Source organism: Amphibalanus amphitrite, unplaced genomic scaffold (assembly GCF_019059575.1).
Source record: "Amphibalanus amphitrite isolate SeventyFive unplaced genomic scaffold, NRLGWU_Aamphi_draft 001755F_arrow, whole genome shotgun sequence".
In the NCBI taxonomy this organism is placed as follows: Eukaryota; Metazoa; Arthropoda; class Thecostraca; order Balanomorpha; family Balanidae; genus Amphibalanus; species Amphibalanus amphitrite.
Genome location: NW_024883248.1, coordinates 63,975 through 80,766, shown reverse-complemented (window position 1 = coordinate 80,766; position 16,792 = coordinate 63,975). Strand labels below are relative to the sequence as shown.

The 16,792-nt window shown below is 46.8% G+C and overlaps 1 protein-coding gene across 1 annotated transcript in view; it reads right to left on the bottom strand.

The window, feature by feature from the left end:
• The window catches only part of LOC122375001 (nascent polypeptide-associated complex subunit alpha, muscle-specific form-like), a gene marked incomplete at both ends in the record, with an annotated part of 53,216 nt that overhangs the window by 27,580 nt on the left and 8,844 nt on the right, over positions 1 to 16,792 (bottom strand). The window contains one exon of the mRNA XM_043354130.1: positions 21 to 162. Within this exon, the coding sequence (XP_043210065.1) occupies positions 21 to 162 (142 nt within the window). The remainder of the gene's footprint in view (positions 1 to 20; positions 163 to 16,792) is intronic.

Here is a 16,792-nt window from a genome sequence, read left to right as displayed (position 1 = left end):
TACTCCCTCCCAGCTCTTACCTTGAGTTCGGGTACGAGTTTTTTCATGTACTCGTAGTCGGGCGGCAGCGTGACCCGCGGTCGGAAGGTGGGGGAGCGCGGCTGGGGCGAGGCGGCGCCGGATGAGCTCGTGTTGCCCATGCTGCGAGAAGGCATCTGGGACCTGCGGCGGCGAGGGAAAGGGTCAGTCGGGACGGCACGTACTTACACGTAAGAGCACACAAAGGGGGAGGGGTCAGGTCATTCAGAGACAGTCCTGCAAAGGAGACACATAAAAGGGACGGAGTTAGCAAAAACACCCCATGAAATCAGAACACGCGTAGAGGGGAAGAGTCGCTATGAGTTGATAAGTGATGACCGAGGGAAGGAGAGTGGGTTAGCTGTAACAGTGGGGAGGGTTTCGGGGCAGAATGGGTAGCCCTGTGAGTGAAGACGCACTGTGACAATGGAAGGAGTGCGATAAGCTGGAAGAAGCGGCTGCCTGTCACTTTATCAATGAAAGTGGTCAGTCTATCAAGGAGAACATCGGAGGCATCTGAGTCGTGCGAGAGTAGTGAAGTACAACTGCGTAAAGGGAATCTCAGGCCGTTATGGCAAGATAATAACTGTGTCAGGACAATGGGCCATATTGCACAATTGTGATTTTTGCGTCACCTTGAATGTAGCGCATTTTAGGCACACGCACCAACATGGTGAAACCCCACTTCCTTATCCCAAAGTCAACCGTTGAGTTCCGACTGCCCGGTGCTGACAGACTACTGCAGTATACGCTAGGTTTGCAATAAGTGGGCCAGTTATATAATGTCTAGACTGTGCTGGGTACGGCTGCACTACGCATTTTTCGGTCGTGAGAGAATATCTGGCTCCAGTTTAACCGCGATTATTAAATTTGGAATTGTCGGTTTCACGAGAAACTTCAAGGTAACAATTACTTCTAAACTGGGCGTTTACCAGGCGGGATAAAAGAGTCACCTCAGGAATAACTACTTAGCTGTCGATTCGTGTGCAACACACGTATTGCAGAGTTGAGGCAGCTACGCCATAAATCGTGGGATATTCCCAGAGAATTTCGCGTTGATGAAGAAACATGAGATTGCAGTCGCTCAGTATACCATCGTCTCTCAACATTATATCGCTAGGGACAATTGGTCAAAGCGTTCCCAAGGCGGTTGAATGAAACCCACAGAATAATGGTGATGCATGAAAGGCGCATTATGAAGTGATTGCACATTACACAACCAGCATAGAATTTCAGGGCAAACATAGCTGACTGGGCTGCTAAAATAAGTGAGCCTCAACAACCAAACAAAACGTATCGGTAATAATACAACGAAAGCGCCTTTATAATTACTCGTGTTGCGTTCTTTAGGTACAAAAGCCGACTATCCGAGACAAACTTGCTTTCATATCAACGTACGTACACCGTACAAGTTCGCGTAATCATGCAGTAGTTGCATCGATCACAAACTGCGCTGGCTACTCGAGTCCCCCAAGGTTGAAATCAATGGCAATCTTGTATTTTCTGTGGATGACCGACCTATATGGTAGCAGTTTCGTTATGCAACCAGGCATCGCAAAATGCGTATATGTACATACATGAATGATAACGCCTGACTGTAGCATCTGAGCCAGAATCGAATCCACGATCAGAAATACCTAATCTCGAGGTTGCATCACTTGTGACACAACTTGCGTGTAAAAGACAGACAAGGATCCATCATGTCACGTAACATGAATCAGTAACGCCGGTGTTCCAAAGACATCACAAAAATCGACAGCCAGTTCAGCTCCCATCAGTCTGCGCAGGTGTAAAGGCCTCCCGAAGGCCCCCTCCCGTTCAATCATGGTTTTAAAATGATTGAAAAACATGTTTACATTTCCGGTCACCGCTAACCCAACGTGGCTTGGATTTCGGTCAGTAGTCGTCACAGGTCCGAATATGGACGAGCATCGATTCAAGAAAACTGTTGGCCAGAGCTCAGATCAAGGCATTTGGTAGAGCCTTAGACCTTGACTTATGACTATGTAATAAGCGAAACTTGATCGATCATACAGACCGCACAATCTAATGTATTGGGGGACTGGCAAATCTCTTGCATTTTTATCGTTTAAATGTGAGAAATAAACGACAATAATATGCACGCTGACCGCTCAGTTACCTGCATCCATTGACTTGAGTTGAAAATGAAATCGCTTTCATCTGACAGAAATTAATCAAATGTGTGTTGGTGAAGGGTTGAGCACATAACGGTTTCGTCTGAATACTGCATGTGCCCTGCTTTGTTCACCTTCAAACACTGTTCAAGGGGAAAGATAATACCGTCAAGCGGCCGTATAGGCCTTGCTGCGCGGATGTCGTGCGGAACAGTCTACTTTTAGGCGCCGACTACTGCTGCCATCTAGCGACGAGATTTTAGGCTCCGGCGCTGTAGCTTCGTGATCTTTTTTTACGCCAGACTATAACAATAGGGATTTAAGCGTTTGAGTCTCCTGTATCGATTGAAGGGAGTGTGTTTTATAGTAAAATATCAATATATTTATTGAGGTTATTGGTAAATATTCTGAGAAATTTCTATGCATACCTCCAGCAAACAGCTGCTATGAAGCAGTATTAATATTGATAATTCCTAAGGCAATAAGGCAAAGCCAGTGCATTAGCTAATGCATAGCCATCCCATCCAGTTCATTTCCAGTAAACACTTATGCGCTCTTCTCGTGCCTTGATGTTGCAAGGCGCCGCCAAATCCAATCGGCTGAGTCTGTCAGCACCCGGGGTGCCTTAGGCCCTTCATCACCGAGCACCCCTTCAGTGAGCACCTGTCGAAGATCACAGGCGCTAAGTGGTGAAAGGATCGAATGTAATTAGTCCGCAGGGAATTCAATTTGTGCAACTAATAATGTCTGGCACCCTGGTGGTGAGGGATGAAGTGCAGGATTCAGGAAGAAGCGCCGGTATTGAAGTAGAAAGGAAAAGGTCAGGTATATTCTAGAAAGCCTCGTGCCCGGAAATTTGAAGCTTATTGCTTTGGTACACAACTGCCAAACAAATGCCGATATCTAAGAGAATATTCCTTCCGCCTAGCACAAAAGAGTCAATAAGAAGGCACATTCCAGAAAATCTGACTTTTTCAGTTGAGTCAGCCGCTCACACACACGATAGGCGTTATCACAAGTGTATTCGCGGCCATTGGGGCGACGTAAGAAAAGAAGAAACCAACTGGCCCCAAGAACTTTAAATTATCAGTTAGCATGCACCTTTTCCTTGATGTGTAGAGAATTTACCATTATCTGTTACAGAAAGTTGCATTTAAAATCTTCCATTTATGCTTTTTTCATCGTTTGCACAATATGTTCTTTTACTAAGCTAGAAACACTAATTAGAAATAGTTCCCGCATCATCAAGAACAATAGGGAAGGCTTGAAGTGAATAAAATAATTTAAACGGCTTTGTAATCTATGTGAAGGCACTTCTAAAATTGCCTGTAGAAATATTGAAGGCAAAAGTTCAACTTTTTCACAAGACGGATGTCTATAAACCTATTTAACTTGTGACAACTCAGCCGGTATTTCGTCGCCTACAGCCCAGCTTTCCCTAGTGACCGATAGAGGCGCTGCTATCGATGTCCGCGCGTGCCGCCTAACGATATGAGCTCTCATCAAGTCCTACCTTCACAACTATCCCAACCAACACAGTCAGCCTCTCTGCAGCCCGGCGTTGTATTAGAACAGAGAATCGACAGCTCTGCCAGTGAATCCATTTAACTAACCGTACTCCCAACACACGTCCACTTCAGTCGACAACAATTCCAATTACCTAATGCACTTCAAACGGGCCGACTGGGCCGGCGATCAGGCAGGGAGGCGGAGCGTAGAGACGGGTGGCACGTGAGATATATGTGAGGAGAACGTTTCGTGAAGGAGCCTCATGATGAATGGCTTGGGCTTTGTACATAAATGTTTTGATAGATATGGATAGATAGAATTGTGATGCAAAGTTGATAGGAATAGCTCCTGCGGAAGGAAAAGCTAAAGCGTTCCGTTAAAATTGATATGAGGTACGAAAATTTAATGAAAAAATATGCATAAATAAAAAGTGCTTTTAACCCGCGCCCTGCTGGGGGGGGGGTGTTTGAACACCCCCCCCCTGTGGTTTTTCGCGAATATCTCAAAAACGGCGGCGCGGAGCGCCGCCGTTTTTGGTACACCTTATCATACATGAATTCTACACATGTTGTGAAAATTTCAGACCAAGGTCATTCAAGGTCAGGTCACCAGGTCACTTGAAGTGACCTCACCTCATAAAAAGTTTCAATGTCTGTCATAGCTACACCAAGTGACCGATCGCTTTGAAACGTTCAGTGATTGCTAAGAGCAATAGCATGTACAAAATGTATATCTCAGAATTTTGATATCGATGACCTAAGGTCAGGTCAATTTTGCGACCTCCCCATTATAAGTCAATGGGAGAAAATTGAAATGCGCCTCTTTTGGACGAAAGACATTATAAACACTCCCAAACACTGAATTACAAGTGTTTTAGACACACTGAACATGGAAATGGTGTCCGTGACCCCTGTTTATGCCCTGAGGTCATCTTAGGTCACGAATGGTATCTAACAGTTTTTCGCAAATAACTTTTGATAGAGGCATGCTAGAGCGATGAAAACGCCTTAGATGTGTTCAGCTCGACGATACGGATCGACTGATATGCAACATGACCATTTCCGGTCAGGTCATGACCTTGACCTGAGGTCAAATTTTGAAGTTGACCTTTCAAGGTCAAGTTATAGTTCATTCGATGCGTCTTGACGAGAGGAACACGATGCCGGTAAAAGTAAGCTCGTACAATGCTTGGGTCAAAAGTTATTGCAGAAAAACTGTTTCCGAAAAAATCGGCTATTTTTGCAGTTTTTGCCCCCTGCAGGCAAAACCGTTGACGTTAGGTCAAATCTGAGAGAATTACTCAGAAAGGGCGTTAATAGGGCTATCGAATGCGCTTTTCCGCGGCGCTGTAGCTCTATTGGTTCCCGAGTTATGCGTTGGGTTCTTGGAAATTGTCGACATTCGTTCTGGAAATCGGCGAAATTTTGCCTTCAATGACCTCTGGTGACCTGACCTTTGACCTGACCAAAAAATTGACCGAAGTGATTTCCTCATTATTTTTGACGCTCTTTCGAACGCCGCCTTCCGCGTATCGCTACGTGGCCCAGGAGCCGAGTTAGAAGGGGGGGTGTTCAAACACCCCCCCCCAGCAGGGCGTGGAAATCCAGGGGCCGTATTCACGTCGATCATTTTCGTAAGAATTTTCTTAAGTTTGACCTATTTCTTAAGCAAATTTTTTTATTCACGTGAACTCCGTCGATAAAAACTTAAGAAGTGTCGACGTGAATACCAAATTATACTTACGAAAGAAAATCGACTTACGAAGTCGACGTGAATACGGCCCCAGGACCCCCAGCTGGGCGCGGGTTAATGGATTTTGGTAATTGACATCTCACAATGTCATGTGAAGTCGATTTAGTGATACGCAAAAATACATTTATGACGCAAAATGATATTGCAATGTTAGAGAAACTGGCTTTCAAATACATTAGTATATTTCTCCAATCAACAGATTAATTGTTCCAGCCATGTATAGTACCTAATGGTCGGGCGACCAGCTTTAGTGGTGCACGTGATTGCGAAAAATGAAACCAATTATCTGTCATTTGATATTAATTGTGGACATAGCTGGAAAAGCCATTTATAAATTTTTGGAATCATCTCCAGAGACTAATATCCTAGCATGCCGATACTGAGGCTATAGTCACAAATGGGTCCTATGAGCAGGTCATCTTTCCTCAGTGAATACTCTACTCAGAAATGCTTCTGATGGCCATTCATTCATTCATTCATTCATACGGCTTGTACCTACTTGTCTAAAAAAAACTCCTAAAAGGACTTGCAAAAAAAAACGTAAAATTATTATTAGCCGTTTTCACGACGGCCATTTGGTACACATTTGGTGCACATCTGGTACAGATTAGGTGCAGATTTGGTCAAATCAGGTTCAATGTGTCTCTTAGCAGCTATCAGCTAGGGTTGCACTAACTGCCTGCTTTGTCATAATATCAGAGAGCATCATCGATTAAACACTGAAATAAATTCATAAAATGAAGATATTTGCTTCAAAAGAAATTAGGTGCAGATTTGGTCAAATCAGGTGCATTCGCCAGATAGCCCGTCGTGAAAACAGCTATTGACGGTCGGGTAGTTGGCACCAAGCACTAAGCAGCATTTCAATGAATATACCGGGTGGTCCAGAAAAAAAACGTTCCGAACTTTGGAGGCCTATATATCAAATACGAGTACAAATAACGAGCCAAAATTTTCATCAAGTATGCATCATTTCTTTGCGCATTGGTATGCCAAATTATAACACTATACCATCATTTTTAAGCTGGCAATCTTGAGTTGAATTAAGCAAGACGTTTTTGCTTTTTTTGCCGATGTCAAACGATAGTGATGATTGGGTTAGACGTCCCATATTATAAAAAAGAATAACAAATAGAGCACGTGAATGAAACTAACACGTATGTTCTTATTTTAAATATTTTTGTCTCACTTAAGTGCCAAATATTCAAATACTGAGCCAAAATGGTGCTCATGGATGTCCTTTGTTTCAACATCAAATCATGTTTCGAGCAGAAGTGGCACGGTGCATGGATTACTGCTGATGACCCTCCTTTCAGTAGATCAAACAGTAAATCGACCGGATAAGGAAAACAAACTAAAGCAGACCGGTTCCTGTGCCAGAAGACCACAGAATAGCTTATGAAAAACAACATTGCCAACAGATGACAAAAAAAAAAACTGGTTGAAAAGCTACCTTTTCCCAGGAATGTCAGCCAGGAAAGCATTTGAGTCACAAGATGGTTAGAAAACTGGAAACTTCTTCCGATGCCGCTGGCACAGAGCCATCGTGGTTGCCTGAGGGAATGTGTCATCCTGAGACCCGAACCATCAATGAGACTAGCTGCCAGTAGAAGTCATGGCTCTAGGCCGCGGTGCCGCGTGGTGAAAGTGACCCGTTCACTCACATTTTTTAGTAAACATCGGAGCAAAAAAGTAATTTTTATATGTCATGCTTGAAACACGAACCGTTTAAAAAGTTATTTACCGAACACCATGAAAATCACACCATTTACTGAAAATGTGTGCCGCATTGACTATTCGAAGTTGCAATGTTGTATCTTTATCACTTTCTGAGAAATATTGATTTAAAGTTGGGAACGTTTTTTCTGGGCCACCCATTCTATATTACTATTTGAGGTGACGTAGTTTCTGTCTGTAACCGAGGTCGCGACATGGTGCTACGTAGCGCGGGTTACAGGTCACACCGTTGCACCTACCGCGCTGAAATTTGCGCAAGTTATAGAACAAGGATGGACAACGTGCCTTTGAGCGGTCTCGGCTCGATCGGATCGATAGCGAGGGCTTGGCGCGTGCCCAAAAAGTGCAAATTCGCGTCATAGACTTTACATGTATAAATCGGCTGGCAAAAACGGGCGAAAACAGCTAAATTTGCCCGACACGGGTCCGTTCCCCGTGCAATATCTCGGTAGCCGTGCGCCCAACAGCATCGTGTAGAGAATCGAACGGGCAATCGAATAGTGTGCGGTGCAGGGGTGGCACGCGCCACGTGCACACGTGAGGGCAATTTCATTTCAAAAAGTGCCATTTTAAACGGATTTTGGAATTTATATTAATTTCAGGTGATCGTCAGACGGAATGAGTTGAAACAGCGCCTATTAGCAATAAAAATGTACCGCCTCTCATGGAAAAATTGTGAACAGCTAATTGATCAAAAACAAGGTGGAAAAAATCGCTGAATTAAAATGGTATTTGTCCATAATCTATATTACTATTTGAGGAAGGCGTAGTTTCTGTCTATTACGAAGGTCGCGACATGGTGCTACGTAGCGCGGGTTACAGATCACACCGTTGCACCTACCGCGCTGAAATTTGCGCAAGTTATAGAACAAGGATGGACAACGTGCCTTTGAGCGGTCTCGGCTCGATCGGATCGATAGCGAGCGCGTGGCGCGTGCCCAAAAAGTGCAAATTCGCGTCATAGACTTTACATGTATAAATCGGCTGGCAAAAACGGGCGAAAATGGCTAAATTTGCCCGACACGGGTCCGTTCCCCGTGCAATATCTCGGTAGCCGTGCGCCCGATCGGCACGGGGAAAACAGCATCGTGTAGAGAATCGAACGGGCAATCGAATAGTGTGCGGTGCAGGGGTGGCACGCGCCACGTGCACCGGGGAGGACACTTTCTTTTGAAAAATGGACGTTTTGGACGGATTTTGGAATTTATATTAATTTCAGGTGATCGTCAGACGGAATGAGTTGAAACAGCGCCTATTAGCAATAAAAATGTACCGTCTCTCATGGAAAAATTGTGAAAAGCTAATTGATCAAAAACAATGTGGAAAAAATCGCTGAATTAAATGGTATTTGTCCATAATGTGCCACTAAAAAGTTACACGGGATTTGCTGCTTAACCTGATACGCTTGACAATTGAAAATGCTATCATTAGAAAGAGCATTCAATTCTCTCCAAGATCCAATCATCACGTTTGCATGACAAGCAACAGTATTCTTAAAAATATAAATGTTTTAAACCTCTGCAAAACGATTTTTAGCGAAAATTATCTACGCCTTTCATTTGTCTTAAAACTACGCACCTCAATTATAAAGCACATTTGACAGATTCTGAAGTGGAAAGCATGCTTATCAGACACGGGCACCTCGATGCGGTGGATATTTTTTCCACAAACCAAAACGTTTAGCCGTCAAAAAGCAATCGACCGAAATGGATAGATAACCCAACCGACACAAGAACAACCGAACACCCGCCGATCGAAAATATCCCTTTTCGCGTTGCGGAGCACGCGGGTCACCCTAGTGTGCCACTAAAAAGTTACACGGGGTTTGCTGCTTAACCTGATACGTTTGACAATTGAAAATGCTATCATTAGAAAGAGCATTCAATTCTCTCCAAGATCCAATCATCACGTTTGCATGACTAGCAACAGTATTCCTAAAAATATAAATGTTTCAAACCTCTGCAAATCCATTTTTAGCGAAAATTATCTACGCCTTTCATTTGTCACAAAACTACGCACCTGAATTATAAAACACATTTCACAGGTTCACTGAACTATTGACAGGTTCTGAAGCAGAAAGCATGCTTATCAGACACAGGCACCTCGATCCGATGGATATTTTTTTCAAACCAAATCATTTAGCCATCAAAAAAGCAATTTTTTTTTTCAAAAAAAAACCATTTTTCTCACACCGTTGAGAAAAATGCGTAGTTCCAACGGCCGTCTATGCGTACCAGTGCTACTACTGCTGCTGTCTGGCGATGTGGAACCCAACCCGGGCCCGGAGTCAGGAGCAGTCAAAATGTGCCACTGCTGCGCGATGAAGAATTCCAGGAAGAGGACCATTCAGTGTGGACGTTGCCTGTTGCACTGGCACCTATCCTGTGTTCGTCTGACGAAAGTGCAAGCAGAGTCTCTTGCCCGCTGGTGGTGCCGGGACTGCTTACGAAGTGATAGTTTTCCGGGTACCGTACCCGTCTCAGCTCAACCTGTCAGCACCGCTCCGACCAACGAAGGCTCCAAAAGCTGTTTAGCCAGTACTCTTGCTGCGCTGAAACGGCATAACAGAATTGTTCCTAGGATCCCCAAGGGCGTTAGGATCCAGGCGGCTGAGGCATTAACACAGCTGATAGAATCTGCTGTTGCTACAAAGTCGGAAGCGGCATGGTTCCGGCTTTTACAGTTTCCACTTGTCGCTCTTTCCACGCCAGTACGTGACAGACATGCAAGAAACGATTTGTCACTCAACACGAAGCTTAAGCAACAGATTGCGAGATACATGGCCGAAACAGACACTCAGATGAGTACGCATTTGCAGGATCGCAGTAGGGGAGCCCCGGGACGGCGGCAGCTGCGGCGGCAATCTGAGGGTGAAGTTTTGAAGAAACGTGTGGGCGCCAAGCTCTCCGATGGCGATGTCAAGGGCGCTCTCCGGCTCCTGACCTCCAGCGACACACTGGCTTTGCCGTCTGAAGAGAACATCGCCTGCCTTAAACTTAAGCACCCAGACGCCCCTGCTGACCTGGATCTGCCGCCCGCCCCAGATCAGGAGATGGAGCTGCCAGGACAGGTGTCAGAGGCGGAGGTAACGGCGGCCATCTGCACCTTCAACACCGGCTCTAGTGCCGGGTTGGATGGCCTCCGGCCCGCACACCTAAAAGATCTCATAAGTAAATCTGCAGGAGAAGCCGGGGTGCGCTTGATTACCGCACTCACAGCCCTAGTAAACCAGGCCCTTTTGGGAGAGCTGCCAGCCTTTGCATGTCCCGCCTTCTTTGGCGCTAGTTTAACTGCGCTCAGAAAACGTGACGGTGGCCTCAGGCCTATAGCGGTCGGCTCTGTTTTTAGAAGGCTGGCCACCAAGGTCGCGTTGAAGCCCCTTGCGGCAGAGTTTGGCGAAGAGCTACGTCCGGTGCAGCTTGGCTACGGCACTCCAGGTGGGTGTGAGGCGGCCGTCCATGCTTCCCGGCGGTTCATGGAGTGCATGAGCGGAGAAGAGGTTTTTGTTAAGATTGACATGAAGAATGCTTTTAATACCATCCGACGCGACTGTTTTCTCCGAGACGTACGGGAACGGGCGCCTGGGCTGTATCGTTTACTATGGCAAGCTTACTCGGAACCGACCCCACTGTTTTATGGCACGTTTAAGATTCCGTCTGCTACTGGCCTCCAGCAAGGAGATCCCTGCGGTCCAGCAGTCTTCTCTTTAGCTATTGACACTGCAGCCAGAGAAGTGAAATCGGCCTTCAATATGTGGTATTTAGACGATGGATCTATCGGTGGGGACATCGATACCGTCTGCCGTGACCTAGAACGGTTGATTCCAGCACTATCAGCTAGAGGACTTGTTGTCAACCCTACAAAATGCGAGATCATCCTGCCACGGTGCTGTAGTGAGCACCAAACGCGGTCTATTATAGAGCGTCTGCACAAATTTATCCCTGGGGCTGCCTTAGTAAAAGACATTGAAGCCAGGATGCTTGGAGCGCCAATGATGGATGCGGCTGCCGAGAAAGTAATGGCGGAGAAGAAAAATGACCTGGAGCGGATGGTGGACCGGCTACAGCACATAGATGCGCACTCGGCCTTCTATCTTCTGAGAAATTGTCTGTGGATCCCGAAACTCCAGTATATCCTTCGAGCAGCCCCTGTGTACAGGCGACTAGATCTCCTGCAACCTCTGGACGAGACGCTCCGCGCTGCAGTTTGTAGCATTACTAACGTCGCCTTTAGCCAGAACAGTTGGACACAGGCAGTTTTACCGACTAGATATGGCGGACTAGGCATCAGACGCACGCAAGACCTTGCACTTCCAAGCTACGTAACATCCCTTCACCATTGTATGCAGCTGCTGATGTCGATGCTGCCCGGATCGCTACGCGCCAGACTGTCGGCGGAACAAGAAGTTACCTTGACGGACTGGAGGATGGCGGCTGAGCCAGCGGAACCTCCAACAGGTGACGCTGCACGAAGTCAGCGTGCATGGGACAGCGTACTAGCCGACAAAGTGCGAAGCAGCCTACTGGCCACCGCTACCCAGGTAGAGCAAGCCCGTCTTTTCGCAGCAGGGACGGTGGAGAGCGGAGCATGGTTGCACGCCTTGCCCTCAGCCAGCCTGGGCACGCTGCTGGACCCTCCCACCCTTAGAGTCGCCGTTGCTTTGCGCGTCGGAGCTGAAGTCTGCCAGCCACATAGGTGTCGTTGTGGCTCCCTGGCCGACAGTTTGGGACACCATGCGCTGACCTGCCGTCTGAGCGCGGGACGTCATCCCCGCCACACCGCGCTCAATGACGTGATTAAGCGTGCCCTGCAGACTGTCGGCTTGCCATCTCTTCTTGAGCCCACCGGCATCGATCGTGGTGATGGGAAACGGCCGGACGGCTTGACGCTTTTCCCATTTACTGAGGGAAAATCGCTCGTGTGGGATGCCACTTGCGTCAACACCTACGCGGCTTCCCATCTGCCGGCCACCGCCGCTGCTGCCGGCGCTGCAGCCAGGGACGCTGAGGAGAGAAAGATGCGCAAGTACTCGGGACTGGCTGATCGGTTTCAAATTCAGCCTGTGGCAATTGAAACTAGTGGCGTCTACGGCCCGGCAACAAGCCGCTTCATAAGCCTTTTAGGTGGCCGTTTAGTCAGCGTGACCGGCGACGCGCGTGAATCGTCCTGGCTGCGACAAAGACTAGCGCTGGCTGTAGTCCGTGGCAATGCAGCGAGTGTCCTCCATTCGCCATTTAGCTCTGGTCCCCTGAAGCAGGCAACAGGCGAAACGCACCTCACTGATCCGGCAGAGCGCCACCAGCTCCACGTTGACCCTGAGTGGGCTACCACACCGGATAACACCGCTAGCCGGTCAGCACCCCTCTCAGAGTCACAGGTCGGCGAGAACATAGAGTTATGCTACACCACCACCAGTCCACACCAGTCCAACAGTCACTCTCCACCACCTCCATCAGATGACATCCCTAGTATATCCGCTCGTTTGGCACGTTATCGTGAACTGTTCAGTCGAATGAAACAAGAATTCACGGAACAAAGACTCGAGAACATGACTAGCCGCGACGTTATGGCCGATCCGGAGCTAGCCTACTACTTAACGCGAAAAGCAAAGGATCGAGCCGTGGACGCAGCAAGTCCAGAGGTTCCAAGAAGGTCGCTAACACCGTGTTGAAGAAACGCCGCGTTGTGAACAAGAAGTCGTGCTAAATGTTCCATCTCTCGTAACAATCATACGCCAGTTTTGGAATTTTGTTGTGCTTTTCACCTGCATAGCCTGAAATATATATGGTCACTTCCAAAAAAAAAAAAAAGCAATCGACCGAAATGGATAGCTAACCCAACCGACACAAGAACAACCAAACACCCGCCGATCGAAAATACCCCTTTTCGCGTTGCGGAGCACGCGGGTCACCCTAGTACAAGTCTAAAACACTTCCCCACCATAATAGATAGACTTGATATGCGCCTCTGATATGCAACCTGTTTCCATGATTTTGTTTCACAAGTCAATCATCATTGCGGGCCAATTCCCGTAAATACCTGTTAACGCCAACATTATTTCAGAGAGGAGGAAAACTATTTTGAAGACGGGTTTTCACTTTTGTTTCCGGATATACGTTGACCGAACTTCAAAGCATGTCCAGACGTTAGAAAATGTAAGATCCTGATAAACTGATTATGTTATTGCAGCTCTGTCTCTTGAAAACATTACAGAACAATACGACTTCTTATAATTCACAATGCAGCCAGCAAGCGAAATGCTATTACCTTGAAGCAGACATCAAAGGGCTCTGCGACACTAAGATATCCTCCTAAAACACCCTAACTCTTCCATTAGTTTCATTTCACACTGGCACCCCACGACTGCTATACAAACCAGCTGTCGAATCCAACCCACCCGGAAACCCGGCCAAACCAGCCAACTTCCCTGAATTTCAACGAGCGACACACACCCGTCGTAAAGACGCGACACGCCCAAAGTGCAACGACCTCACTTGGCCCTCTACCACTTCCACCAAGTAGTTAGTAAGAACTTTGACAGTACCGCCATGAATTGGCGGCTTGACCGACTCAACGACTGCGCTGACTTTCCAGTGAAGTCACTAAGGAGCCAATTCCACGAAATATACCCGCACTGAGCGGGTGATTTGGGTCACTAAAGGCCGATCCGTGGCAGATCCGCGCGGAAGGATATGATCCGAAACATATCCGGAAGGATCCCGGAAGTTTCTGACAGGTCGTCTGAGGTATCGAGGAGTCCGTGCTAAAACGACGGAGTGGATGGTAGACGTTATGTAAGACGACTTCCAAAGTGGTGGAGATAAGGAACTTATCCAGAACAGCCTGTAGGCTTATGACACGCCGTCAGTGCTATCCGGTTTGAATTTGGATGTGTTCAATAAAATACTCCTCAGTTTTGAAATGTTAAAATGGTGCCACCAATGCCAAAAACGCCTAAAAAGGACGATTAAGCTGCTAAAAAAGAATAGGCGGCTCAGAAGACTTATTTATTCAACACCAGAGTTACAAATATCGGTCTCTTAAATATCAGCACAGTTTGTGATTTTCAACTTACCAAATCATTTCACATAGGTACCAAGAAGGCCAGACCCATTCCACCAGCCACACTGACTTTCTCACCATGGCACACCGTTCCGGTGTTCAAAGGTCGTGTTCCGGTGTGTAAAAGTCCCACCTCTGGTGTAAAAGTCACCGCTCTGGTCTCCAGTGACCTGTATGACTACTGTACACTGGAAACGGAACAGCCTGTCTCTAAAGGTCACTGACGAGATATTTGCGCCAAGTTTGATATAGGTTCGAGGCATTAGGGAGGGAGGGAGAAGGGAGAGAGGGGAGAGGAAAAGAGAACGAAAGGGAAACGGAGAGAGGGATAGAGAGAGAGAGACAAAGGGAGAGCGAGAGAAGGAGAGAGAGAGAGAGAGAGAGAGAGAGAGAGAGAGAGAGAGAGAGAGAGAGAGAGAGAGAGACAGACAGACAGACAGACAGACAGACAGACAGACAGACAGACAGACAGACAGACAGACAGACAGACAGACAGACAGACAGACAGACAGACAGACAGACAGACAGACAGAGAGAGGGGGATAGAGCTGACTCCCAAAAACGAGTCTCTAGTAAAACGTGAAACGTTATTTCAATGAGATCAGCATTGAAGCGGTCTCCTTTCAGAGAAATGGAACGAGAAGAGCATACTATGTAATACGAGAAGTAGTAGCCTTTGCTCATATTAATGTTCAAATAATGCACAAAATTGGATATATTAAAATAATACTGATATTTCGCCTAGCGGCATCATCAGATTACTCAGTGGAGTACTCTGATGATGCCGCTAGGCGAAATATCAGTATTATTTTAATATATCCAATTTTGTGCATTATTTGAACATTAATATGAGCAAAGGCTACTACTTCTCGTATTACATAGTATATATAACGATGCTCATCACAGCCATCCATTTCATTTGCTCTCGAGAAGAGCATACCTTGATAGTCTGCAAAGAAATTGAATTTGGGCAAACATGGGCAGAGAATGAAACCATATCATTTCCTCAACGGAGCAGCCGAATCCAATTTGCATATCGGAGGGGTGCTGGGAAACAAAGAGTTGAAGCCCCCGATTTCGCCTCCATCTCATTCTTCCTTCCTCGTTTCATCTCTCTCTCTCTCTCTCTCTCTCTCTCTCTCTCTCTCTCTCTCTCTCTCTCTCTCTCTCTCTCTCTCTCTCTCTCTCTCTCTCTTTCTCTCTCTCCCTCTTTCTCTCTCTCCCTCTCTCTCTCTTTCTCTCTCTCTCTTTCTCTCTCTCTCTTTCTCTCTCTCTCTTTCTCTCTCTCTCTCTCTCTCTCTCTCTCTCTCTCTCTCTCTCTCTCTCTCTCTCTCTCTCTCTTCTCACATCCCTCAACCACCATTCCACTCCACTCTCCCCTCCCCTTCGCTAACACGTCTGTTCAGGAGGGTGAGCGAACGGACTGTCATTCCCCAACGACCTCGACGAACGACGCACGATCAGCACGGACAGTTGTCGATTGAGCAGACTGAACACACTTCCAAACCACCACCACCATTCCACATGACAGAGATGGGAGCTCCATGATGCAGGATGTGGGGTAGGAGGTAAGAGCCGGGGCCGGCACAGAATAATGCTGTATGTTGTATCGTACGAGTTTAACTGAATTGTACTGTGTTGCATTGTACAATACAAAAGCGGAGATGTCACCAAAACAAATAACAATTTAACGTTTGGGACACCTGGTATAGAAATTTTGCGCCCGGCGCGGTGGGCGAAAACACACATAGTAGTTTCAAATGGTCAAAACTCAAAGGTGACAGTAGTGATCTGGCTAAAACCGGATAGATTTAGCGTCAGATCATTTTGAAGCAGAGATCAGTGAGCCAAACTTTATTTTTCCTTTCTGTCTATTGTGCCATTCAGCTCGTTACTATTCCCATTGTCGTAAGTTACCTACGGTTCGACAAGTACTACTTTCAGACTAAACTTTGGTGATTTTCCGGCAGAGTTTCTTCCCTCACCTCCGAGAGAGAAATACAACGGTGGCTATTCCGTCCAACTTGTCTCAACTCTGTCCCCAGACATCAGTGGGGCAATGGCGCGGCCTTCCGCTTCTGATAAGACAACGGCCTCCACTGGGGACCGAGGGGGACCATTGGTCCACCCGAATGGGAGCCATTGGTCCGGTCAGAAGTCTAGCGGTCCCATTCGCCCATACTGCCACAGGCCACATCTGAAGAAAAGGGGTTCCTGATAAGGCGTGCTGAAAAGTAACAGCGACCCCAAGATTTGTCAAAGATCGTCCGCATTGGAAAAGCGTGAAGGTCCCAAGGGCCCAATCGGTCAGCATTCGCGGTAAGTTTGCGCTGAGAGACAAACGCGGTTGTTAAATATCTGGTATAGCATCACATGTCAGAAGTGTTCTGTAATTTAATATTGCTAGCTAAGCTCTGTCGTCAGAAAATGTTTGTGCATCCGCGATTAGATCATCCGATAACATATTGGGAAATCACCAGACGTTTTGAACTGGGCTCTCCAGTATAAAACAAAAGTAAAGGCGCCCTTCCGATCAGCTCACGCGAGCTGGCAAACAGTTTCAGCGAAACCGAGAACAG